At 49.8% G+C, this 24163-nt stretch overlaps 1 protein-coding gene across 1 annotated transcript in view; it reads left to right on the top strand.

Moving 5' to 3' along the window:
* PPP2CB (protein phosphatase 2 catalytic subunit beta) overlaps window positions 1-12699 on the top strand; it is a 28981-nt gene extending 16282 nt beyond the window's left edge. The window contains exons 2-7 of the mRNA XM_036763107.1: window positions 369-578; window positions 5467-5640; window positions 7167-7256; window positions 8296-8457; window positions 10444-10562; window positions 12011-12699. Coding sequence (XP_036619002.1) covers window positions 369-578; window positions 5467-5640; window positions 7167-7256; window positions 8296-8457; window positions 10444-10562; window positions 12011-12083 — 828 coding nt within the window. The 3' untranslated portion in view covers window positions 12084-12699. The remainder of the gene's footprint in view (window positions 1-368; window positions 579-5466; window positions 5641-7166; window positions 7257-8295; window positions 8458-10443; window positions 10563-12010) is intronic.
* Window positions 12700-24163: the final 11464 nt, after the last annotated feature.

Genomic DNA, 24163 nt, shown 5'->3' with positions numbered 1-24163 from the left:
AGTCAAGACTCATGAAATATAGTGGTAATTGGAATAGAGAGGCGGAAGGTGGTTACTTTGAAGAAATATCATTCGAATGAAGGGTCTTTGTGTGGGGGGTGGGGCAAAGGGAGAATTAGCAAACATTTATTAAGTGCTTGCTGTGTGCCAGGTTATCTCATTGAGCCCCAGGGATGCAAAGAAAAGCAGCCCCTTTCCTGTGCTGTGTTTTGGGACAGTCTGTTCCCAGCGCCCTTCTCCCCTCCCTCCTGCACCCTAGGCAAGCGTTTGGAGAATTCCCCAGCTTGCCATTTGGTGGGAGAGGGCCGCTGCTCCTGTTGCCCTGCAAGATCTTCTCTTGGGGATGATGCTTTGTGTTTTTCTGATAGGCTAAGGAAATCCTCACAAAAGAATCCAACGTGCAAGAGGTTCGCTGTCCTGTCACGGTCTGCGGGGATGTGCACGGCCAATTCCACGATCTGATGGAACTGTTTAGAATTGGTGGAAAGTCGCCAGACACAAACTATCTTTTTATGGGTGACTACGTGGACAGAGGCTATTACTCGGTGGAGACTGTGACCCTTCTCGTGTCACTAAAGGTACAGTGTTGTTCATTTTCATTTTAACTAATGAAAAGGCGTTGCTTTTTGCCCTCTTATTTTAAGTGAATGTTAAATCAAGGAAAATTCTGAGACAGTTTGTTGCTCCTGTCTTCGGGATGCTGTTACATTTCATGGTGCCCCAGTCAGGCACACCTGACTCCTGCTGTGATTCTGACTCATCCCTTTTATTCCTCCCCTGCCTTCAGTCTGTCACCAAGCTCTTCTCTGTGTCCCCATCTGTCCCTTCTCACCCCCACTGTGCCTGGCGGCGTGCTGGTGCTCCTGATAGCCCCTGAATTACTGCCCTGGCGTCCTGGTGAATTTCTCTGCTCCTCCATTACCTCCCTTCTCTGATCCATCTTTCCCTCCAGTCGCAGGTTGTCATGTTCCTCCCCAGCTCAGAAATCTTCAGTGATTTCTAGGTCCAGAGGAGAATCCAAACTTGATTGTCCTGGAAAAAAAAAATTCAATTAGGAGCCAGAGAGCTCGGGTTCAAATTCTGTCCCTCTCTTACTCCCTGTGTGAGCTTGGGCAGGACACTGCCCCTCTCTGGGTTTCACTCTCCGCCTCCTTGCTTGAACTCAGTTATTTCCGAGGGCTTTCCAGGCTTAAAGCTTGGGGCCCTTGTTCTGTCCTTCAAGACCCTCTATAGATTATCCTGAACTTCTCTCGTCACTCTCTGTGAAAACCGTCTCTTGACCACCACCTCCAACAGAATGGGAGCCGTGGGCCCTTCAGAAAAGCCACTTATTTCAGTAGTTGGATAGAGCAGCGAGCGCACCAGCAGTATTCCGTTAGAGGTGGGGACAATTACAACTGGAACCACAATCCTAAGATGATTTCCCGGTCATTCATCAGGATCGTATTTCATTACCTGAATACACTCAATTCAGTGACTCCTTCTTAAGCACCTAACTAACTACAGTGGGATCGTCATCATTTAGCTTCCTGTGAGACAGAAAGAATGAAGAAGTGAATTTAAATACTACGGGTGATTGGGCTGGCCTTGCTGCTCGATAAATGTGTGTGAGCAGGAGATGGGAGGCAAGAACCTCCAGGAAGGGCGAGGGGAGAAGCCCCTTTATTAAGGGCAGGCACCGTGCTGAGCTCTTTACAGACATTCTCCCAGCAGTCCTGCAGTTGAGGAGGCTGAGGCAGGCAGGGTCACCCAGCTAGTGAGTGTCTGAGGCTGCATTTGAACTGGGGTCTTGCCGACTACAGGCCCAGCAGGTGGTCTCTCCACTGTGATGATCCAGCTCCCAGGAACATCTGGTCACATCTTGTCGTGTCAAACTGAGGATGACTGTAGAATCTCCTCCTCCTTTCCTTCTCCTCCTCCGGAAGAGATGAGGTGCCCCTGTGCATCATGGCCAGTCTTGTGCTTGCTCTCCTCCTCTTGGTCCCCTCTCCTCTCCTCTCCTCCCCTCCCCTTCCCTCTCCCTCTCCCTCTCCTCCTTCTGTCTTTGTCTCTCTCTTTCTGTCTTTATCTCTCTTCTCCCTCAAAAGCAATTTCATCTCACACTCTCACATTTGTAGTAATTATGAAAGAAAGGATGGAGAAATTCTGCAACATTTCAAAATATACAAAAATCTGCAGTTCTCAGTTTGGATTTTATGATATTTAACAAAAGCAGAATGAGAGCGTCCTGACAGTCACAACAAGAGGATAACCCTGGTCGTGCTTCATGCTCAGGGATCACTCATAGGAATCCCTTTGGGAACATCTGATTGGTAACTCAGGTCCTTCTGGAGACCTAGGCCCATTGTTGCACGCCTCCAGCCGCCCCCACATTGTTGGGAGGCCTCAGATGCTGTGGCCCTTGGAGCATCGAGGGTGTAGCCCGGGGCCCCTGGCTCTGGAGTGTCCAGCAGGCGCCCTAGAGGTGGCCTAGGGCCTCTGCCCAGGCTGCCTCTTCAGTCATTGGCAGGACACTTGACTAGTTGGCTCCACATAAAGTGGCAGGTCATGGCATTTTACTTTGGTAAAGCAGATGCAGTGAAAACATCAAGTAAACCTCCCCCCCTTCCTGTTGTCAGTGTGGTAAACCAAGTAGAGATGAGGCTGAGGCCTTACCTTGGTGGTGGCGTGTTCTAGAAATGGGCCTTGTGCCAGGAAGGCTGTCTGGGAACCTGGTGGTCCATTTAAAGGGCAGTGGCCAGCGACTTATCTGGTCCCTTTCACTGCAGCCATTCTAAAGTGGCCTTTGTGAGTTTTGTACCACGGGTTCCAGGAGGGCTCTGCTTTTGACCTGAAATAACTCTCATCCAAAGAGGGCACTTGCTGTTCCTCGTCCAGCTCAGCAAATCTTATCATGTTCCCCTGCAACAAATCACTGAAAAGAGACAAAGTAAGACTGACCCGACCGTGGCCCGCTGCCAGGCAGGCTCCTGGCCCACAGAGCCCAGCTTGGTCCTCCTCCCCTTTGGCTTGCCTCCAGACCGGCTCTGCGCACGGGCTGCTTTCTCTGCATTTGCTCGTCATCTCACTTCAGGACACACCAACATTGATTCCTTCTGCTCATCTGCTCGTGGCCCAAGTAGGCAGTGCTGCCCGTACGTGTTGTGTTCATTTAGCTGATGGCACTGCCATGCGTCCTCACGTAGCCCATGGGACCCAAATAGTGGCTGCTTCCTCGTAAGGCCCCACGTGGCTGGGCTTGAATGTCGATGTCTCTGCCTCATCGCCTCGCTCCACTCCAGGGTCAGCAGAGGGGAAAGCATCTGATTTCTGGGCACAGCCTCCTTTTTTGCTACACGATTCATCGTTCTAATTTGACTTCTTGCTTAAGAGCCTGTGACTTCCTGGGCTTTTTCAGGTTTTAGAAGGTCAGATATGACAGCTAGAGCTGACTGTGCTGGCACAGTGTGTTCAGCATTAAAGTCAGTGCCATGACTCAGACTGGATCACGTGGGCAAGCAAAGTCCTCCCCATGCAAGATGAGTTCTGTATCGCCTTTTCTCCAAGATCCTCTCCAGAGTTGAAGATGGCAGGGACCCTCACAAAGGCCACTCCTGCTGCTTCCAAGGCCTCTCTGCTCAGTGTTGGTGGAAGCCACTCCAAGCTTTCTCCTGAGCAGCAGCCAGACAACTTCAGAATCAGAGAGAAGATTGGCCCTGTTAGCCGGTGATTGGAATGGACCAATAGCTAACGTCTTCCAGTGAGAAATCATGCCCCGAAGGGCCGGCAATCAGTTTGTTCTTGGCCTGAGTCCACAGAAGGGGGAGACACTGAAGACACACATGCCGTGGAAAGGGAGGTCAGTGCGGAGTTTGGGGGACCCCTGCACCCCACAATCTACATCCCTGTGACTGTCGTTGGGGGAGGGCAGAAGGGAGCAGAAGGCTAGTGGGCCAGGATTCAATTCCTTAATTATTAGTTTAACCATGGATGGTGAGTGTGAGGCTCAGCAGTGCTCCCATCATCCGCTGCAAACCCTCGATGCTGCTGCTGCTTGTGGCTTTTTGTTGGTTTGTTTTGAGAAAGTCTTTTCTCCTCCAGTGTTATCTTGTTGTTGTGGTTTTGTTCTCTTAGATTCTAAGATATCTTCTCACCTTGGGGGGCGGGGCAGACCTAGAGGGAAAAGGGGTTCCGGAGGAAGGAGGGAAGGATTTATTCAGTGCCCTTCTGTCTGCAAAGCCCTGGGCTGGGCCGGGTAAAGTAGATAGAAAAGTCAGGCCATACCTTATCTACTGGACCTTCCTTCTTTCCTCCCTCCTTCCCTCCCTTCCTCTCTCCCTTCCTCTCTACCTCCCTTCCATCCTTGCTTCCTTCTTTCCTCCCTCCCTCCTGTGCTTCCTCTCTTCCTTCCTTTTATTTTTTCCAATTACATGTAAAGACAATTTTTAACATTAATTTTTTATTTTGGAGGGGGGAAGGCAAGGCAATTGGGGTTAAATGACTTGCCCAAGGTCACGCAGCTAGTAAGTGTGCCAAGTGTCTGAGGCTGGATTTGAACTCAGGTCCTCCTGATTCCAAGGCTGGTGCTGTACTCACTGTGCCACCTAGCTGCCCCCAATTTTTAACACTGATTTAAAAGAATTTTTGAGTTCCCAATTTTCTCCCTCCCTGTTCTCTCCCCTCTCTAAAAAGAAAATAATTTTAAATAGCATACATATGTGAAACCATGTAAAATGTATTCTGGAGCTCTCTTTCTAATGGGAAAACCACCCACCCCAGAAGGAAGATTTCGGCTGCAGGTCGGCTCCCGTCAGGTTTCTAAGTCAGTCACAGCTGACCTGTTCCTTTGTGTTTCTGTTCATTCACCTGTGGTTCACTAAATGGTAAAGTGGTTCCCAGGTTGGAGTATTTCTCATAGGAAGCAGATAAAAGTGACGAAGCCCATCAATAGGTTTTCCATTGATTCCATGGATACCAATCAATCCTTTGGTTATAACGTTTCGACAAGTATTTATTGAGAGCTGACTACCCGCTCAGTTCTTGTTGGGGCATCAGAAAGAGAAGTTAGACAAAGTAGAACTTTGAATGTAAAGATCAGAAGCTGGGATCTTGATCCTTTGGGATTTGGGGGCAAAATGACCCAAGTGATGTTTTAGACAGATAGAGGAGGCCGTGGCCTCGTGCACAATAGATCGGCTGGAGACAAGGCCTGAAGTGGACGTGTTGTGGCCGTTGAGTCATGGGGTGATCAGGACCCTGAGCCAGGGCTGGTGGTGCTGCGTGAAGGGAAAACACGAACCCAAGAGAAATCTTGAAGCTAGAATTGACAGGATTTTTTTTAAAAAAATGATTGTATATAGGAAATACGAGATCTTGGTTCTCTTAACACAGTTTGCTAAAGGGAAAAGCAGTCATGGGAAGAAGTGGGCTTTAGAAGCTAGTCTGTTGAATCATCTTCAGCGGCTGCAGTTCCCTTTCCTTTTCTAGGTGCGCTATCCCGAGCGGATCACAATCCTGAGGGGAAACCATGAGAGCCGGCAGATCACACAAGTGTATGGCTTTTACGATGAGTGCCTGAGGAAATACGGCAACGCCAACGTTTGGAAGTACTTCACTGATCTGTTCGATTATCTCCCACTCACAGCTTTAGTAGACGGGCAGGTAGGTGTCTACAGTAAGTAAGGGAGCGTCTGTGTTCTGTCAGAGACCTGTCATGCTGCAGAGTCGGCCCCTGTAACAACAAGGGAAGGATGGAGCGTGTCTGTAGGACCTGATGTGGGCTTTATGACAACCCCTTTCGCAGATGAGGAAACCCGGGCCCAGAGGAGTTAAGTGACTTGTCCAGGGTCACTCAGGAAGTGTCTGAGGCTGGATTTGAACTCAGGTCCTTCTGACTCCAGGCCCAGTGCTCTGTCCACTGCACTGCCTCGCAAATATTCTTCACCTTCATAACAGTAACTGGCACTTAGAGGGAGAGGATGAGGGACTGGATCCGGGACTTGACTGGTCCAGGGAGCTCTCAGCTGAGGCAGCTTGGCCCTTCTCGGTAGCATAGACTTGGCCACCTGCTCAGGGTCATTGGCAGGATTTGCACCCGGATCTGTCCTGGCCCCAAGGTCAGCCCCTTGTGTACTGCCCTTGGTCCCCTCTCTCCTAGACACTGGTGAGACGCTCTGCATGTGTCATCTGCCTTGGCCCTTGGGACAGTCCTGTAAGTGAGGAAGGTCAGGAAACTGAAGCTCACGATTTGACTGGCTTGGGGTCACACAGCTAGTAAGGGTCAGGGGAGCATAGGCCCCCATCACTGTACTGGCCATGAGCATGTGCTTCCTACGAACCTACCGTGGGCAGGTCCGTGCCCTGCCAGGAGACAAAGTTCAGGCAGCTTCCATCCCTTGGGTCAGGGAGGAAGAAGGACTGTTGATGAGCAGCCCCCAGCTGTCCCACAAATGCATGGCCCTTCACTGGTCTGGGAGCCCTGAAGACCGAGGTGGCTGGGGGAGGGAGGAGCTCATCATTCTGCAGAAGGGCATCGTGGGGGGCCCAGACCTGCCTCCTGTAGGGGGAAGCCTGAGGGCACTACTGACCAGCCGTATCTTTGGCTGTTGGGAGCGTGGGTGGAGCCATGTGAAGCCAGCGGGCTGGGCAGCTTGCAAAAGCAGGCTGGTAAAGCCTAGAGATCTCAGCCTGCATTTCTGCAGTAGTACTTAAAGGCCTGCAGGGTGCTTCACGAGGTGAAGAATTCCAGGGTCATACAGCTAGGGGCTGTCCTGTCCTAGGCAGGATTTGAACTCAGTTTGTCCTGACTCCAAGTCCTGCATTCTTCTATCCCCTTCACCACCTGGCTGCCTGGTGATTGAGGGTTTATTAGTCTTTATGTAAATGAGAATTTTAAAAGTCAGTGATACAAGTTTACCAAAGCAAATCTACAAGAAAATTAATTACACTTGAAAAAATAATCCGTGGAATTAAATAGCTTAATTGTACTTATTAATTAAATTTATTTTCTTATAGATAAGATTTTTGGGAATCATAAGGTTTTGAATTGATTTAAATTTAAAAGGTGAAAAATTATGATAAAGGCATGCATTGTTTAAATTATTTGTACTTTTCATCAGATTTTGGCAAGAAATGAGCTAAAAAAAACTTGTGCACCCCCAACCCTCCCCCCCTTTTTTTTTTTAAAGATATTTTGCCTCCACGGTGGCCTTTCTCCATCCATTGATACGCTGGATCATATCCGAGCCCTGGATCGTCTGCAGGAAGTTCCACACGAGGTAAAGTGAGAGTTTTGGGGGGTGGCATTCCACCCAAGTCAGGTAACTGTGCCATAATCGGAGGTGAGTTCCCTCTCCCTTGACCCGCAACCTGTGTTCCATCAGCCCCGAGGGTGCTGTGGCCTAGCCTGTCCGAGGGGCTCTGCTGTGAGATGATGATCCCTTGGGCCCCACTTTTCGAGGTCATCAGGAGCCAAGCCCTTGTCCTTCTCCTTACCCTTCACTGGTATCTTGGGCTTCAGCCCAGAGGAAATCTCTAAAAGGGATTGAGCTCACAGGCCAGAGGCGAAGAGCCAGGGTCTAAGCAGATGACGTTGTCTTTGTGGAGGTGTGTTTAAGAGTGGAATCTTGTTAAGTTATTCTCCCTGTGCGTGAGGGATTTGGCCAGAGGAATGGTCTCAGATTAGGTCAGAAAGCTTCTGGTTACATTCAGAGTAATCACGCATTCACACAGACCATGAGGGAGGATAGTAACAGCTCTCCATTTCAGAGAAACCTCAAGAAAAGGGTGTGGATTGTGAATACCTGAAGGCAAGTGGTGCCTCCTGCTTCCACCATCATCTGGCATTAACCGCTGGAGGCTCTTGGCTGCCCTCATTGGTCACAAGTGGGGGCATCACTTTGGGGGAGAGGGGAGTCCTTGGGAAATGACAGACATTAAAAAAGGAACAGGTGAGAAAATAGAATAAAGTTTTGTTTTGGGAGAGAAGGATTGTAGCCGAGCCCTACAGCTCCAAAGAAGGGGCTGAGTGCTGTCCACCAGCTCCCATCCAGACCTGGAATCCCCCAGGATAACTGCACAGGGACTTGGGACACTCCGGGAGTATTTCTGGTTTAACATAGGTCAACAGAGAGAACTGAATGGTGCTCTGGGGACATGTTCAGATTGAGGGAAATTCTAGTCCTCCCCCTTCCTTCAGCGCTGTGCCCCTCCCTCCTTCCTGGCACCTGTGTGCCTCATGGCACACCACCCTTTCAGTTACATCAGTGATAGGGTGCCCCCCTCACACAGTGCGGCCACCTTGTTTTTCCTCGGCAGGGCCCGATGTGCGACCTGTTATGGTCCGATCCCGATGATCGTGGTGGATGGGGCATTTCTCCACGAGGGGCTGGCTACACATTTGGACAGGACATTTCGGAAACATTTAACCACGCCAACGGCCTCACCCTGGTTTCCCGTGCTCATCAGCTTGTGATGGAGGTATGCAGCTTTGTGTGCAGCACTAGGGTAATCCTCCATGTTTGCTGCCCTGGCAAGGTGGATTACACTGAAGGAAGTGTGGCTTGAAATGTTTTATTCCAGTGTGCTTACAAGAGATAGAATTAATAAAAGATTTTACATCTGCTATAAGTAAGAAAGAGACAGTGGCGTATAAAACCACGTGTCTGGCTTGGCTCTCCTCTGGGGGAAGGAAGAACCCACCCTGCTGGTTCTGGGAGGAAAGTGGGTGGGCATGCATGGCTGATGTTTGTTTTGACAAGGTGGGTGCTTCCCAACAAATCCCCTTAGAAAGTACATTCCCTGAGGAAGTTCCCACATAGGTCCCACATAGAGGGTGGCATTCACAGGCCCATGATGGCAGCCCCTGGGCGCTCTGTTCTTTTGGCTCCATGACTTCAGCCTCTCTGTGTTCCTCCTCTGTCTTTCCCTCCTCTTTCCCTTTGCTCTTGCGGGGATCTGGCCAGCTGCCCCAGACTCAGCCCCCTCCCCTCCTGTATTGCCCACTGTTGTGTCTGCTAGCACCTGGCATGGGGGTCTGTCCTGAACGCAGTCTTAAGTACTTACTGTGTACTTGAGAGTACCACTGTAGCCAAAAAGACGGTTGCTGCCCTCAGAAAACTTGGTCCTGTTTTATTGGAACCTGCTTCTAATATATTTTTTGCTTGATTCTTTTTTTAAAAGTGAGGTGTCACTGATGTCTCCTCTTTTTTACATTATCCTAGCTTTCCCCAGTAGCCCTCCCAGAAAACCATCCCACATAACAAACAGTATTTTTTAAAAGACAAAAATGAAAGAAAAAGAGGGTGAAAAATGAGCACAGCTGCCCCTGTGTTAAGGGAGCCTCAGAACAGGGGCTCACATCAACCTGGTGTGTTTGGGGGAGGGGGGTGGCGTCCTCTCATCTCTCTCCATTTGAGTCCTGCTGGACCCTTATCGCTCTTTGGGGTGTGGCTGGTGGGGTGGTTGGTGGTCGCAGTGTATTGTTTTCTTGGCTCTGCTGATTCCACTCAGTATCCGGTCTTGTGCACATTTCTAAGTCAGTTGTTTTTGCTGTGAGATACTTTACATTTTCTTCTATTTTTTCTGCCTTTTGACTGTTTTAATCTTTCTCGTTACTTCATGGAGTTGTTGGCTTCCCTTTGGCCCGCTCTTAACGTCCAAGCAGTTTGTTGCTTGGGCAGGGTTTCTACTCCTCGTGCCAAGTTCTCAGTTCCTTCTAGGAGCAGTCTTCTGGGCTTGGAAGCCTCCCTTCTCAAAAATCTCTGCCTGTCTTGTCCAAGGATCAACCCCAGTGAAACTGTCCCTGAACCACCGCCCCCTCCCCTTGACAGGCATCATTGTAGACAGCTCTGGGCTTTGGTGGTCTTCCTGCAGCAGCTGATTTCCCTTGGTTACATGACGCCACTTATGGCATCCATGTCCCATTTTTCTTCATTAATTACTTGATTAAATAGTTCGGCATTAAGTTGTTCATCCGCATGCCATATGTTTTCCACTCTACTTTGTGCTAGCTGTTTACTGGTTCTGGTCTTTGTTCTGACAAGCAGTCATCTAAGTCGGGATGACTTCTCCATATACAGTGAGCCTTTTCTTAAATGTTTCATTTGACATGGATAAGTTAAATAGGTTCTTTCCAGGAAACTGCCTGTAGAACCCCATCCTCTTTAGGAATGAAAAGTAGATCTCTTATTAAGGGTTTGTGCAAGGTAATTTGGTTTGCATCAGATTTAAATAACATGTGGTTCTTCCCACCTTGAAATGGAGCTGTCTCATCTGGCACTTCTCCCGTGAACCTGCCTGCCTTCCATGTGGACTCTGGTCTGGGCGTCAGGCCCAGCCTTGGCTTGCATCCGTAGGTGTCAGTGGTGGCTCCCAGCACTGCCTCTCTTGCCCCCCTGCTCGTTTCCCTTTGTGTTATTCATGTTCAGGACAGTGACTCAGGATGCTGTTTTTTAACTGTTTCAGGGGTATAACTGGTGTCACGATCGGAATGTGGTTACCATTTTCAGCGCACCCAATTACTGCTACCGTTGTGGGAACCAGGCTGCTATCATGGAACTCGATGACACTTTAAAATATTCCTTGTGCGTATCACATCATTGAGAAAGAAAATAGAGATGGGGATATCTGAGTTAAGAGTCATACGTTAGGACAGAAGTTAACGTTTTCACATTTCTTTCATATGTGAAAGAAAAAGGACAAATAAGGAAGGGAAGATAAATTTTAATTCAGTTAAATAACCATTTACTGAATTGATGTAACTAAATATATTTTTTGGCTGATGTGATTGCTTTGAAAGATCCTAGAGAATAGCATTAGAGACCAAATACAACAGGAGGGCAGCAGAGGGAAAAGACTGGAAGCTTCATGCTGCAGGCCAGGGAGCCTAGGCTGATTCCTGGTGAGGCCCAGAGTTCGTCCTTAAAGAGATGGCTGGTGCAAATCTAGCAAAACGGAGCTGTGATTTCAGAGAGCCAGACCAGCTTCATCCAGATTAGGGCAGGCCTGGTGAAATCTCTGACAGACTGCTCCCTTAGGCAGTGCTGTAAATGGATTTCAGATAAAGGTTGGGGAAGGCCTGGTTTATTTGCTAAACCATACTTTGGTTTGGTTTGAAAACATGTTGTAGTTTTAGTGCCTTGTGAGCTTACAATGAGTTGACGCTGTTAGGCCAGCCAGAAATGCTAACACAGTCCTAGGCTCTGTTAAGTAAGAAGAGGCTTCCTGAAACAGAGAGGTGTTGGTCCTGCTGTTCTCAGCCTGGGGAAGGGCCTCGTGTTCATGAGCTCTGGGGATCCATGGAGGGGTGTACAGAAGAGAAGACTCAGCGGGAGAAACCCACTGTCTGCACATGTCAGGTGGGCTGCCATAGGAGGGGAAAGCAAGGCAGTGGGGAGAGGTTACTGGGGAACTGATTTACGCAAACTTCCTCACTATTTGAGCTGTCCAGGTAAGTTAAAATAAATAGCTGAAAATACGATGAAAGGTTCCCTCTGGGTGTAGGAGAAATGGTGATGAGGACCAAATATGTGCAGCTGCAGGATAGCCTCCGAAGTGCTCCTTCATTAGTCATCACAGGCTGGATCAGGCCTGGAGACACTCATGTTACCGTCTAAGTAGGCCCTAATAACGTTGCCCATTGCTGAAAAGGTTGTGCATGCATTCTGTACTGTTCAGACCAAAGGGAGGCCACCAGCATGCCCAAATGAGACCATACAAAAAGTGACCTGATTAGTTACTGGTGCCTCTTTGGTATTCAGGTGATTATAAAATTGGGAAATCCATCGAGGCCAGGACCCCAGTACCTGACCTTGGGACCTCTCAGAGACCCACCAGCTTGGCTGGCTGCTGCTGAAATGTCCCCTTTCTTTGTCATCTTGTCCATTCCATATTATAGAGAGCTGGGGGGCAGGGAGACTCCATTAGCCCATTGCTTTCTTTAGATTGGGTTTCTGGTAGTAACAGTGATGTCTGGAAGGACCCAAGAAAGCTCATCCCTCCCCAGTCATTTTTTGGATTTCTCTTTGTGCAGCCTGCAATTTGACCCCGCACCCCGTCGTGGAGAGCCCCACGTAACGCGGCGCACCCCAGACTACTTCCTGTAAACAGCTTTGGGGAAAACCTATGGAAAATACCTGGAAGTATACCTGGCATCTTTTTTATAAAGCAATGAGAATAGACGTGTTTGTGTAACAAATTGGGATCTGTGTCTGCCTCAGCGCCCATCATGGACCAAACTGTGCCGTAGTGTGCTCTACACTGAGCAGGCCCACTGAGGCAGAAACATCCACTCCACCCCCATCTTAGGTCGGTCAGTCAGCCTGCCTGCTGTATTTGGAGTCCCTGTTTTCTTCTGGACCGTTTAAACAGAAAAGGTAACTCATACCTCCATCTCCTTTTGCGCTTATTAATATGTAAATTTTAGTTTTAGTGTTTAACTGGCATGGATTATAGAATTTGGAGTTTATTTTTAAAGAAAATGCACAAACTAACTGACATAACTCATCACTCTTTATTTTATTAAATCGTATGATTAACTTAACTGGAGAAAGGCGAAGATTCCCCCGGGAGTACGTTGTCATAACATTTAGAGAGATTTCCCTTCATTTAAGCTAAATGACTGTTCTATGTTGATCTCCCTTTTTTTCTGTATATTTGTCACAGAAGTGCTTGCCTCTTCTTGGGTGTATTGGAACAATAAACTTTGAGTTGTAAACCAGACTGGCCTGCATTGCTGTGGTGCGCGTGGGCAGGAGATTTCTCCTGAGGATCCTGGATGGCCCAGACATTTCAAATGATGACTTCTCTCATTTGATCTGTTACGTGGCAGATATAAGAAGAGAACTTGCCGACAGCTGTCAGAGCAAGACAAGAACACAGCCATTTATGGTTTTGATTTCTGTAGGTGATCCGTGTTAATGTAATACAAAATACTTGCATTTAATGTGCAATTTTAAAAGGTAGGTTGGAAGCCAAATAGAGGATGAATAAATGCATTCTGAAGAACCACAGTAACGTGCAGTCAAGGTGCAGCTTTTATTTTTTTAAAAAGTACATCCTGGGATGGTGTACGTAATGTCCATCTCAGCTTTGTTAAGAGACTGGGGCCAATCCCACAATTACTTAGCACTGGTGAGCTAATAATTCCTTCATGGAAGCGTGACTCACACATTTGGGATGGAAAAAACAGCATGTGGAATTAATGAGGCAAATAAATCATAAGTGTGTGTTTGAACTGCTAGTTATAGGAAATGGATTCAAGGTCAGCCTGACCCCTGACCATCTCAGGCCTCCACCTCCCCTGACTCTGCTGCCATCCTCCTAAGGTTGGAGCTTCATCTCTCACCCTTTCACCTCTGTCCAAGCCTGTTTTCAGAGAGTCTCTCCTGATTCTTCCATTCCCCCAGTCCCAGCCCTTTCCTGCCCTTCTCTTCTTCCGAGGCTTTGTCCAATGCGGCACTTTCCACAACGTTCCCTCGTGGCCCCTCGTCCCTTCTCCCACACCTCATCCCTGGGTTACCTGCCCCAGCTTTTTTCTCCGCTCCTCTTTCTCTGTAGCTTTTGCCTTTCTCTGCATGCCCAGCCTAAGTTAGCTTGAGCTTAGGCACACAGCAGGCGCTTAGTAGATGTTTACTGGCTGACTCCTCCCTCCACCATACCCACAGTGGTGTGCAAATAAGCTGAGATGTGGAGTGACTTACACAAGAAAGATCCTAGTTTTTCACACCTTTCCAAATTTTTACTACCCAGCATGGCCTCCTTTGCTGCCGTTTCTTGTCCTCCATGTCTTGGCATTGAGATCACAAGTTTTCACACACAACCTTTAACTCTTCATGAAACCACCCTTACGTCCCAGTGGATGTTAAGCATACCTTTGAGGATCAGGCCATTTTTCCAAGTCTCACCTTGACGATTGCCTATTGGTTTTCAGTGGAGCATAAGTCTGACATTGAAGCATATTTGTTTCCATCTCATTGAACAATTTCTTAATTTTTCAGGATATGTGGGACAGGGTAAGATTATAGTGCGATGTTCTATCTCCATTTGGAAATTCACATGCTTCCAGAACAATTTCAGAGTTCATCATTCCCTCAATGGGGACAAGACTTCTAGGTTCACTGGAAGTAAAAAAGGAGTCTCCAAAATATCTTTCCCAAACCCTCCATAGAGAGCCTCAGGCTCACAACCCAGGAGTCATCCTCCCTTCCTCACTCTTTCTCACTACTCCCATCCAATATGGCGCCAAGGCCTGTCCATTTCCCCTTTGTAGCTTCTCTTGTCAGTTACCTCTGGTATCTCCTCTGACCCTGCCCCAGCCTGGACTTCCACCTGGACTACTGCAGTGGCTGCTGAGGGTTCTGCCTGCCTCAAGTCTCTCCCTGCTCCAGTCCACCATCAACGTCATTTTCCCAAAACTTGGGATTGACAACGTCAACTCCCTACTCAACAAACTCCAGTGGCTCCCTATTGCCTCCAGGATCAAATACAAAATGCTGGTTTTGGCATTCAAAGCCCTTCATAACCTCTCCATTCCTGCCTTTCCAGTCTCCTTACCCCTCATTCCCTGGTCTATCCTCTTCAACCCAGTGACACTGGCCTCCTGAGTGTTCTCACAAGACCCTCCATATTTTAGCTCTGGCCATTTCCTCAGGCCCTCCTCAGCTCTGACACCTGACCTCCCTGGCTTCTTTTAAGTCCCAACTAAAATCCTCCCTTCTGCAAGAATCTTCCCCTAACCCCTCCTAATTCTAGTGCCTTCTCTCTCTCAATTATTTATTTGTCCTGTCTGTAACTGGTTTTGTACATAATTTGTTTGCATGTTGTCTCTTCTGTTAGACCGTGAGCACCTTGAGGGCAGGGACTGTGTTTTTACAGACCTTCTTTGTGTTCCCAGTACTTCACCGAGTGCCATGCACATAGGAACATAGGAGCTGCTTAGTAAATGGTTTTTGACTACATATTTTACAGTCTGATGATGATGCCCAGATTTTATAGGCTCATCTGGACTCGACAGCAGTTTTTGGTATAGCCTTGAATAGAAACATTACATTAGTAACAACTACCTTCTTTCCAATCTTGAGTATTCCAGTCTTTGTATTGTCTTGCCTGTGGCAAACATTTCTTCTTCATATGTGTTGTTTTTTTAATGGTCATAGAAGAATCAAGAGCAACCCTTGCTGTTGCCAGGGCCTTCTGAAGGTCTTTGTTTTTGGAGGATTAACTGGGTTCTTTTGCCACCGTAGTTTGTCAGTTCTTGGCATTTTTGTTTGTTTCCTTCATCCTTGGTATGATTGAGCGTGTCTCATCGTGACTTTGAATGACCCCTGAAGTGCTTGAGTCACGGCCGCAGCAGCTGCTTCAGCATCTTTGACAAGTCATCTGAGGGCTGCCTGAGAGCCACAACCTGGGCGTGTTTCCTTAGAGCCGAGGTTCCTGATCGGCTTTGTGCCAGTCGGTCTGGTGAAACCAATGAACCTCTTCTCCGAATGATGATTTTAGATACAAAGAGGAAAGGCACTGGATTACAAAGTCAGCCAAAGGTTAGTGAGAATAGAGGTACTTCTTTGCCCTCCCTGGGTTCATCGACAAATTGAGCGCCTGCGGAGCCCAGGCCAAGGACCCTCACTGCTCTGACGTCCATGCTTAAAAACCACAGAATCAAGGCTACGAGACAAATGTGTATGGCATAAAAGGCAGCTCAAGCCTGGCTTCTCGGAATCAGCCTCGTTGGAGTCAGCCAGGGCACAGACAGGTGCTGGCCGCTGACATGCTCTCAGAATGACACCATGTCGCTGTATCACTTGTCCCAAGTCACCTGCCGCTTCCCCTCCTGCTTTGCAGAGGAAACTGAAGCCATCCCCCAGGACCAGTCAGCTCTCTCTCTGTCTGCACTTCTCACTGCCTGTCCTTTCTCTTCCTGTTGATCTCCCTGCCCACACTGACCCCTCTCTGGGATCCTCTGCCATCTCTTCCACTCTTCTCCATGGCCTTGCTTGGCCACTTACCCCATTGCTCCCATAGAGATTCCTCAAAAACAGAAACTGACTCGGTGCGGGCCCTGCCAGCCTTGCAGCTGATTCCGCCCCTCCCCCCCATGGCCAGACTTCTAGCCCCAGGTCCACCGTGACATTGTGCTCTCAGTGGTAAGAGGCTCTCCTTTGTGCTCCTCCTGCTCTCAGAAACCTCTTCTCTGCCCTTGGGTGATCTTGTCCAGCCCTGCATCACCCAGCCTCCTTCACATCACCCCGAGTTCCTCTTTTCCCTCACACCTGCTCTTCCTCTTAATTTGACTGCTTCTTTGGGTGGCAGTGTTACCATCCCGTCCGTTTGTCACGTCCTTCAAACTGTAAAAGCTGCTTTTACCTTGGTCCTTCACCCCAGTATCAGATTAGATACCCCGAGTCCAGCTAAATAAAGCTCCCTCGGTGTTGGCTTTCACATCTCTCCCCTCCTTTCCACTTGTACCATCTGCCATAGTCTCTGATACAGACCAAATGTGGAGTCAGAAAGGACCTAGGTTCAGATCCATGCCCTCTACCACTCTGTGCCTCAGTGTCTTCATCTATAAAATGGAAGGCCTGAACTCGGTAATGTCTAAGGCCAGACATCGTGGTACTTGCCTAGGGTGTTATAACAGCCTCCTCACTGGTCTTTCTTCAGACTATTTCTTCTCCCTCTCCCTGCCGTTGCTGCATTTCTCTGGTCACTCCTCAGAAATCGTTAGGGGCTTCCCTGTCTTGGCATTCCAGGCCCTCTACATTCTGTCTTCAGTTTGCCTTTCCAGAGTTGTCACCTCCTGCTTTTGTCCTCTCGTCCTCGCCTCATTCTCTGTCCCGTTCTTGTCCTGCATGTTCTCTGGCCATGCCTGTGCTCACTACATTTCCCCCACAGACACACCCCACCCCACCATCCCCTGCCACCTCTGTCAGAAACAGCTGTGGTCCAGGAGGGTGATGTATGCCGGTGGGATCTGGGTCAGAGGACTTGCCTTCGGATCCCAGCTCATGTGGGAGACCTTCTATGGGTCACTCATGTTGGAGTCCTCTTCCAGGGAGAGGCGACACATTCTCTAAGAACCTGCTGGGCTGTGAGCCCTATGCCCCAGGTGGCTTGCATCCTGCCTTCCAGGGAAGGACATCTCCTTTGCACAAATCAGCTTCCTTTGTACCCCCAGCATTGGTATTCAGGGTCCTTTCCTGCTTGGGTTCTGGGCTCCTGGAGGGCAGGGCCATGTGTATCCAGCTTAATTGTGCCTCCGACCTTGCCTCAGTATGCTTTGTTCGCATCAAATCAAATGGCCCAAGGCCCTGAGGGGCTAGACTAACTTACTTTGATCTTGTGCCTTCTAGACTGTGAAGAAGGTCTAAAATTGCACCTTCCTTGACTGGTCTTCAAAACGTGTGAAGCGCTAAGGAGCACTCCCCAGGTGTTTATCAGGCATCTGTTTTTTTAAAAACCGTTTGAATGCCATCTATTTATTTTTCGTAGCAGCCACTTTTTCTTTTGGTAAACAGTATTCTATTTTTCCAATTATATGTTAAGATAGTTTTTAACATTCAATTTTTGTAAGATTTTGAATTCCAAATTTTTTCTCTCCCCCCTGACCTCCCTCCCCAAGATGGCACACAATCTGATATAGGTTATACACGTGCAATCATGTTAGACATGTTTCCACATCAGTCATTAGTTGTGAAAGAAGAAACAGAACAAAAGGGAAAAACAAACAAAGTGAAAATGGTCTGCTCTGATCTGCATTCAGACTCCAAAGCTCTGTCTCGAGATACATACAGCATTTTCCATCATGAGTCTCTTGGAACTATCTTGGATCACTGCATTGCCAAGAAGAGCTCAATCTGTCATAGTCAGTCCTCACACAGTGTTGCTGTTAGCATGCACACTGTTCTCCTGGTTGGTTCTGCTCACTTCATTCAGCATCAGTCCATGTAAGTCTTCCCAGGTTTTTCTGAACTCTGTTCATCATTTCTTATGGAACAGTAGTATTCCATTCCATTTATCTACCACAACTTGCTCGGCCATTCCCCACTTGATGGACAGTTCCTCAATTTCTGATTCTTGGCCAGCACAAAAAGATCTGTAACAGTCACGTTCTCATCACGATCTCCCTCCAGCTCCCTCACCCAAGCTTAGGCACATCAGGTACGTTCTGTACTGGTCCACCCCTTCTAATGTTTCAGCACCGGTCATTTCAGGAATCCTCTTAATGAAAAGGATTATAATTGCTTTTTCCCCATATCTCAAAGTAGGTAAGGGCATACTATCATGTATATGGATTGGTTCTTTCTCAGCATCTCAACACCCACCCTGAACATCACAGTCCCCTGTGTAGCGTCATGACCACAGTTGTATCTCCAGTTACACAGAGTAGTAGTAGTTGTGACTTGGCTAAAGCAAGACCACCAGGAATGAACCGCAGCCCTTGGTGAAGTCAGGCCATCGCAACACAACCGGATAAGCCAATCAGTGGCTATGCCGGGTAAAATAACAGCCTTATTTCTGTCATCTACACATCATTTCCTCAGCTTTCTCTTTCATCATAATTAAAATCCTTTGTTAGGTGGTATAGACAGGGAGTCTAAAGGAAGAAAAATCTGGCTTACCTGTTGCTTGTGGGTGTAAGGTTCATCCAGCCTAAGTTAATTACATTGTGTCATCGACAGCCACCTAACGGTGCAGGATTTAATTTAAAATTTTATCTTAAAAAGTACTACAAAAAGTAAAAACGTACCAGATCCTTGGGCCCCTGGGGTGAGGTGGAAAGTATGATGAGCACTTAGGAACAAAACCAAGTGGAGAGCACACGTCCTGTCCGTTCGCTTCGGGCACATGGCTCCAGCACGTCTCACGGGCATGTGCTTGCACGCCTCCCAGTAGCACTCAGTGGTACCCGTGTGCCAGTGTGGTCAAGCGTCGCTCAGCGGACAGGCACGGCTCCAGCTCTGCCGACGGTATATTTACTCTAAAAAATTACTTCATAACCTTTCCCATCTATCAGGAAATGGCTCATCTTAAATATTTGTGTCAGTTCTCTACATATATCTTGGACATGACTTTTACCAGAAATAGGAATGAAAATATTTTCCCATTTTGCAATTTCTCTTCACATTCTACTTCAGGGCTGTTGTAACCAGAATGGCCTTTGTTTTCTTTGAATGACTCAGCTTACCTCTTTGAGCCTCTGGATGCTGTGGCTTGCTCTTCCAGGGCAGGAAGCCTAGAGAGCATGTCAGGAAGCAGACAACTTCCTGTGTGATGAGTCAGGGGGCTGGCTGAGGGGAGGTGTTAACGTCTACGCTAGGGGGAGGGGCCAAGTCAAGAACCAATCGGCCCTGGTCATTCAGGCGGCGCTTGATGATGTCAAAAACCCTATAAGAGGGGAGAGGACAGCTTGAAGATCTCTCTTTCCTCTTCCGGTTGGTGTGGGAGCAGCGGCAAGCAAGCGTGACTCTGGGCCAGCCCTTGCTCTCGGGCCGAGCCCAGATGTTGGTAACTATGAATTGTATTGGGTCTGTCTGTTGATATTTGTAATTTGTTTGTATTTTGGTTTTGAGGTTTGGGGTGCTGGTTTGTTTTTCCCCTGAACTAAATGAATGTTTTGAACCTCAGGGTGCTGGTTTTTTCCCCTGAAGTAAGTCAATGAATCTGCATTTGGTCTGTCTCTTGATGCTTGTCTGTATGCTCCCCTGAACTAACTGAATGCTAACTGAATGCTGGCGTTTTCCCCTGAGCTAAATGAATGTTGTCTGTATGCTAACTGAATGCTGGATTAAAGTAAGCTGGTCAACCCCTTCACCGTGCTTTCCTTGTTTAAGCAGATAAAAAGAACCTGTGCTTTCCCGGCAGCCCCCTGGGTCCCGGCAGCCCCCTGGGTGCCGGCTGTGGGGGAGGGATCTTACGCCCCCACCAAAGCTGCTAGCTGGGTTGTTAAAACAGCTGTCCAAAATGCGGCCCACTGGAGGCATGCGGCCCACCTACAAGCACAGAAATTTACATCAATGTCTCTCACTAAAATGGCAAATCAAAATATATTGTATGTCGTTTCAATAAAAACCTAAGGTTGGCCAGCCCAGTTCTACTTCGTCGATTTTGTTTGTGTAAAATATTTTTACTTTTTTTTAATCAGAAATAGATTGTCCTTTGTAGCACTTTGTTTTACACCTCTGTAGCTATCCAGAGGACAAAGTGAAGGATGGAGAGAGGGGGAGACCAATCAGGAGGTCACAGCAGCCATCGAAGCTGGCGGGGGCACGGCTAGATGGAACAGCCTGGCTAGCTGGCTTTCTCGAGGTGTCTGCAGTCACGTCCTTCGACAAGCCCCGAGTCACGGGGTGGGTCGTGGACTCCAAGCCAACAAAGCGGACTGAAGAGGAAAAGCAGGAGAGGGCAGCAAGTGTAAATGTTTCATGGGGATCCCAGAGGAGCTTTCAACCTAAGGAGATCTGCTGATTCAGACACGGAGCCCATCCTATCCTTTCTTGAATCTCCCTCGTATAAAGCCCGTGTAGCTGGCCTAGATCAGCACCATGCGTACACTTGTTTCCCTGCCAAGACCCCTCGTGTGAGAGGCTGTTGACATCTGGCCCAGGCCGTCCTTAGTTCTGAAAACGGCAGCTCACAGCCACAAGTAACACCCGGGGGGTGTTAGCTTCAGTCCGTGCATAAGTCAGACTTGGAGGGCTAGAGCTGAGAAGACTCCAAGAAGGGTGGGGGCTGGGCAGGCTACGAAGGAGGCAGGAAGCAGAAACCAGGAGACACCGTCACCTCCTCTGGACCCTCTGCCCCGTGGGTTAGAGGCTGGAGCCCCGAAGGACTACGCAGGTGGGGAATCTCTGTAACCAGCCCACGGCCCTCCCATCGGACTGTTCTCACTTCTCCAGTGGAAGAGCCTCCCCCTCCCGCCCATTTCCTGTTCTCTTTTGTGTCTTATGTGTGTCGTGTGCCTCAATGGACTGGAAGATCCTGGAGGGCAGGGACTGGCTCTCTCATCTTGGTATCCCCAGTGCTCAGCATTTCCTGGCATCAATTTTTACTGACTGACTGAAATACTTCAGTTATAGTGAGATTGCTTTAAGGTCTGCCATCCTCCCTGGGAGGGGGGTGCGATCATTATTCGTGTTTTACACATGAGGCTTTGCGGGGGGGGGGGGGGACAGGCAGGAAGCGTCTGAGCACAGATTTGACTTTAGGTACGGCCTCTATCCACTGTGCCACCTAGCTGAATAGAAGGTACTATACAATCAACAGTGTAGATGCCCTCCAGCTGGGGAATGGCTGCATGGACATCACAGAGTGTTACTGTGCTCCAAGAAATGCTGGGATGAGCACAAAAAAGCGGGGGAAGATGTGCCTGAACTGAGGCAGGGTGAAGTATGCCAGTTACGACGGCATAGCCCGTGACAGGATTCTGGATACCCGGCAGGGCTCGGGTGGGGAGGGATGAGAGGCTGCCCCCAGCGCAGCCCTCCGTGGAGGTGGACCGCGCGTGGTCCACGTGGCACATTTTCAGACTTCAGCCGGTCCAGCAGCTGGGCTTATTTCTCTTCTCCCCTGTAAAAAGTGCTATTTGTCATGTGGGATGGCTTTGGGAGAGAGGAAGGGGGAAGGGTCTGTGTGGCACTGGGGTGAGGTAAGAAACAGAGTATCAGTAAGAACTTTAAAAAATGTTTTAAATATCAGATTGGAAAAGTATAAACTACCCAAGGATTGGCAGTCGAGACAAAATTTTGGAGCCCAGCCCCATATGCCCAAAAGAATACCCTCAACAAGCTTCCTGACACATCAAGCTTCTGCTGGACCTCCAGTGACGGGGAGCTTACCACCTCTCAAGGGCAGCCCAGGGCACATTGGGTCAGCTCTCACCACTAAGCTTTTCCTAACACAGAACCTAAATCTGCCTCGGGCACCTCCCCCCACTGGCACCCTCCTCCTCACAAAAGCCCTTCAGAGGTCTCCCATGGCTGTCATTTCCTGCCCCATCCCCATCCCGTCTTCCCTGCTATAGGCTAACCATCCCCTGCCCTGCCAGTCTTCTCTGACATAGACCCAGAGCCTTTCTCCATCCCAGAGGGGCCGTCAGGATGCTCTCCAGCTTGTCCGCCCCAATCGGACTGTCTTAGTTTGGTCCTCCACATTGGCCCCCAGCAGGGACTGAAGTAGGACCAGCTCACTCCACGGAAACACCCCCTGACGAGAGCTGCCTTGGACTCTGATGCTCCCTGATCCCTGCAGGTGCCTTAGCAAGCTCTTCTAGGCAGGCCAAGGAAGGCTGCACAGAGGATGCTGTGTTCCCACCCACACCAGGGGGCAAAGGTGGCACCGATGCTGTGTTCCCACCCACACCGGGTGGCAAAGGTGGCACCGATGCTGCGCTTCCACCCACACCAGGGGGCAAAGGTGGCACCGACGCATTCCCACCCATACCAGGGGGCAAAGGTGGCACCGATGCATTCCCACCCATACCAGGTGGCAAAGGTGGCACCGATGCTGCGTTCCCACCCACACCAGGGGGCAAAGGTGGCACCGATGCCGCGTTCCCACCCACACCAGGGGGCAAAGGTGGCACCGATGCTGTGTTCCCACCCACACCGGGTGGCAAAGGTGGCACCGATGCTGCGCTTCCACCCACACCAGGGGGCAAAGGTGGCACCGACGCATTCCCACCCATACCAGGGGGCAAAGGTGGCACCGATGCATTCCCACCCATACCAGGTGGCAAAGGTGGCACCGATGCTGCGTTCCCACCCACACCAGGGGGCAAAGGTGGCACCGATGCCGCGTTCCCACCCACACCAGGGGGCAAAGGTGGCACCGATGCCGCGTTCCCACCCACACCAGGGGGCAAAGGTGGCACCGATGCTGCGTTCCCACCTACACTGGGTGGCAAAGGTGGCACCGATGCTGCGCTTCCACCCACACCGGGGGGCAAAGGTGGCACCGACGCATTCCCACCCATACCAGGTGGCAAAGGTGGCACCAATGCTGTGTTCCCACCCACATCAGGGGGCAAAGGTGTCACCGATGCATTCCCACCCACACCGGGTGGCAAAGGTGGCACCAATGCTGCATTCCCACCCACACTCGGTGGCAAAGGTGGCACCAATGCTGCATTCCCACCCACACCAGGGGGCAAAGGTGGCACTGATGCCGCGTTCCCACCCACACCGGGTGGCAAAGGTGGCACCGATGCTGCGCTTCCACCCACACCGGGGGGCAAAGGTGGCACCGACGCATTCCCACCCATATCAGGTGGCAAAGGTGGCACCGATGCTGTGTTCCCAACCACATCAGGGGGCAAAGGTGGCACCAATGCATTCCCACCCACACCAGAAGGCAAAGGTGGTACCGATGCTGCGTTCCCACCCACACCAGGGGGCAAAGGTGGCACCGATGCTGCGTTCCCACCCACACCAGAAGGCAAAGGTGGTATCGATGCTGTGCATTCCCACCCACACCAGGGGGCAAAGGTGGCACCGATGTTGCATTCCCACCCACACCAGGGAGCAAAGGTGGCACCAACGCATTCCCACCCACACCAGGTGGCAAAGGTGGCACTGATGCTGCGTTCCCACCCACACCAGGGGGCAAAGGTGGCACCGATGCTGCATTCCCACCCACACCAGGGGGCAAAGGTGGCACCGATGCTGCGTTCCCACCCACACCAGGGGGCAAAGGTGGCACCAATGCTGCGTTCCCACCTACACTGGGTGGCAAAGGTGGCACCGATGCTGCGCTTCCACCCACACCAGGGGGCAAAGGTGGCACCAATGTTGCATTCCCACCCACACCAGGGAGCAAAAGTGGCACCAACACATTCCCACCCACACCAGGTGGCACCGATGCTGTGTTCCCACCCACACCAGGGGGCAAAGGTGGCACCGATGCTGCATTCCCACCCACACCAGGGGCAAAGGTGGCACCGATGCTGCATTCCCACCCACACCAGGTGGCAAAGGTGGCACCCTGTCCTGTGTGTCTAGGCTCCCCTCTAGGAAGGGAAACCTTGGGCAGGCCGCCTTTCCCCATCCCCGGCACAGGTCCTGCCTTCACACTCCATAATCTTGTTTGCATGAGGTCTTCCCCATTTAATGTGAGTGCCTGGAGGGCTTGTGTGCATCTTTCTCCATCCCCACAGTGAGCACAGGTCTTGGCCTAGACAGGTTTGGCACCT

Source organism: Trichosurus vulpecula, chromosome 6, assembly GCF_011100635.1.
Source record: "Trichosurus vulpecula isolate mTriVul1 chromosome 6, mTriVul1.pri, whole genome shotgun sequence".
Lineage (NCBI taxonomy): Eukaryota > Metazoa > Chordata > Mammalia > Diprotodontia > Phalangeridae > Trichosurus > Trichosurus vulpecula.
This window is presented reverse-complemented; position numbering and strand designations above follow the sequence as displayed.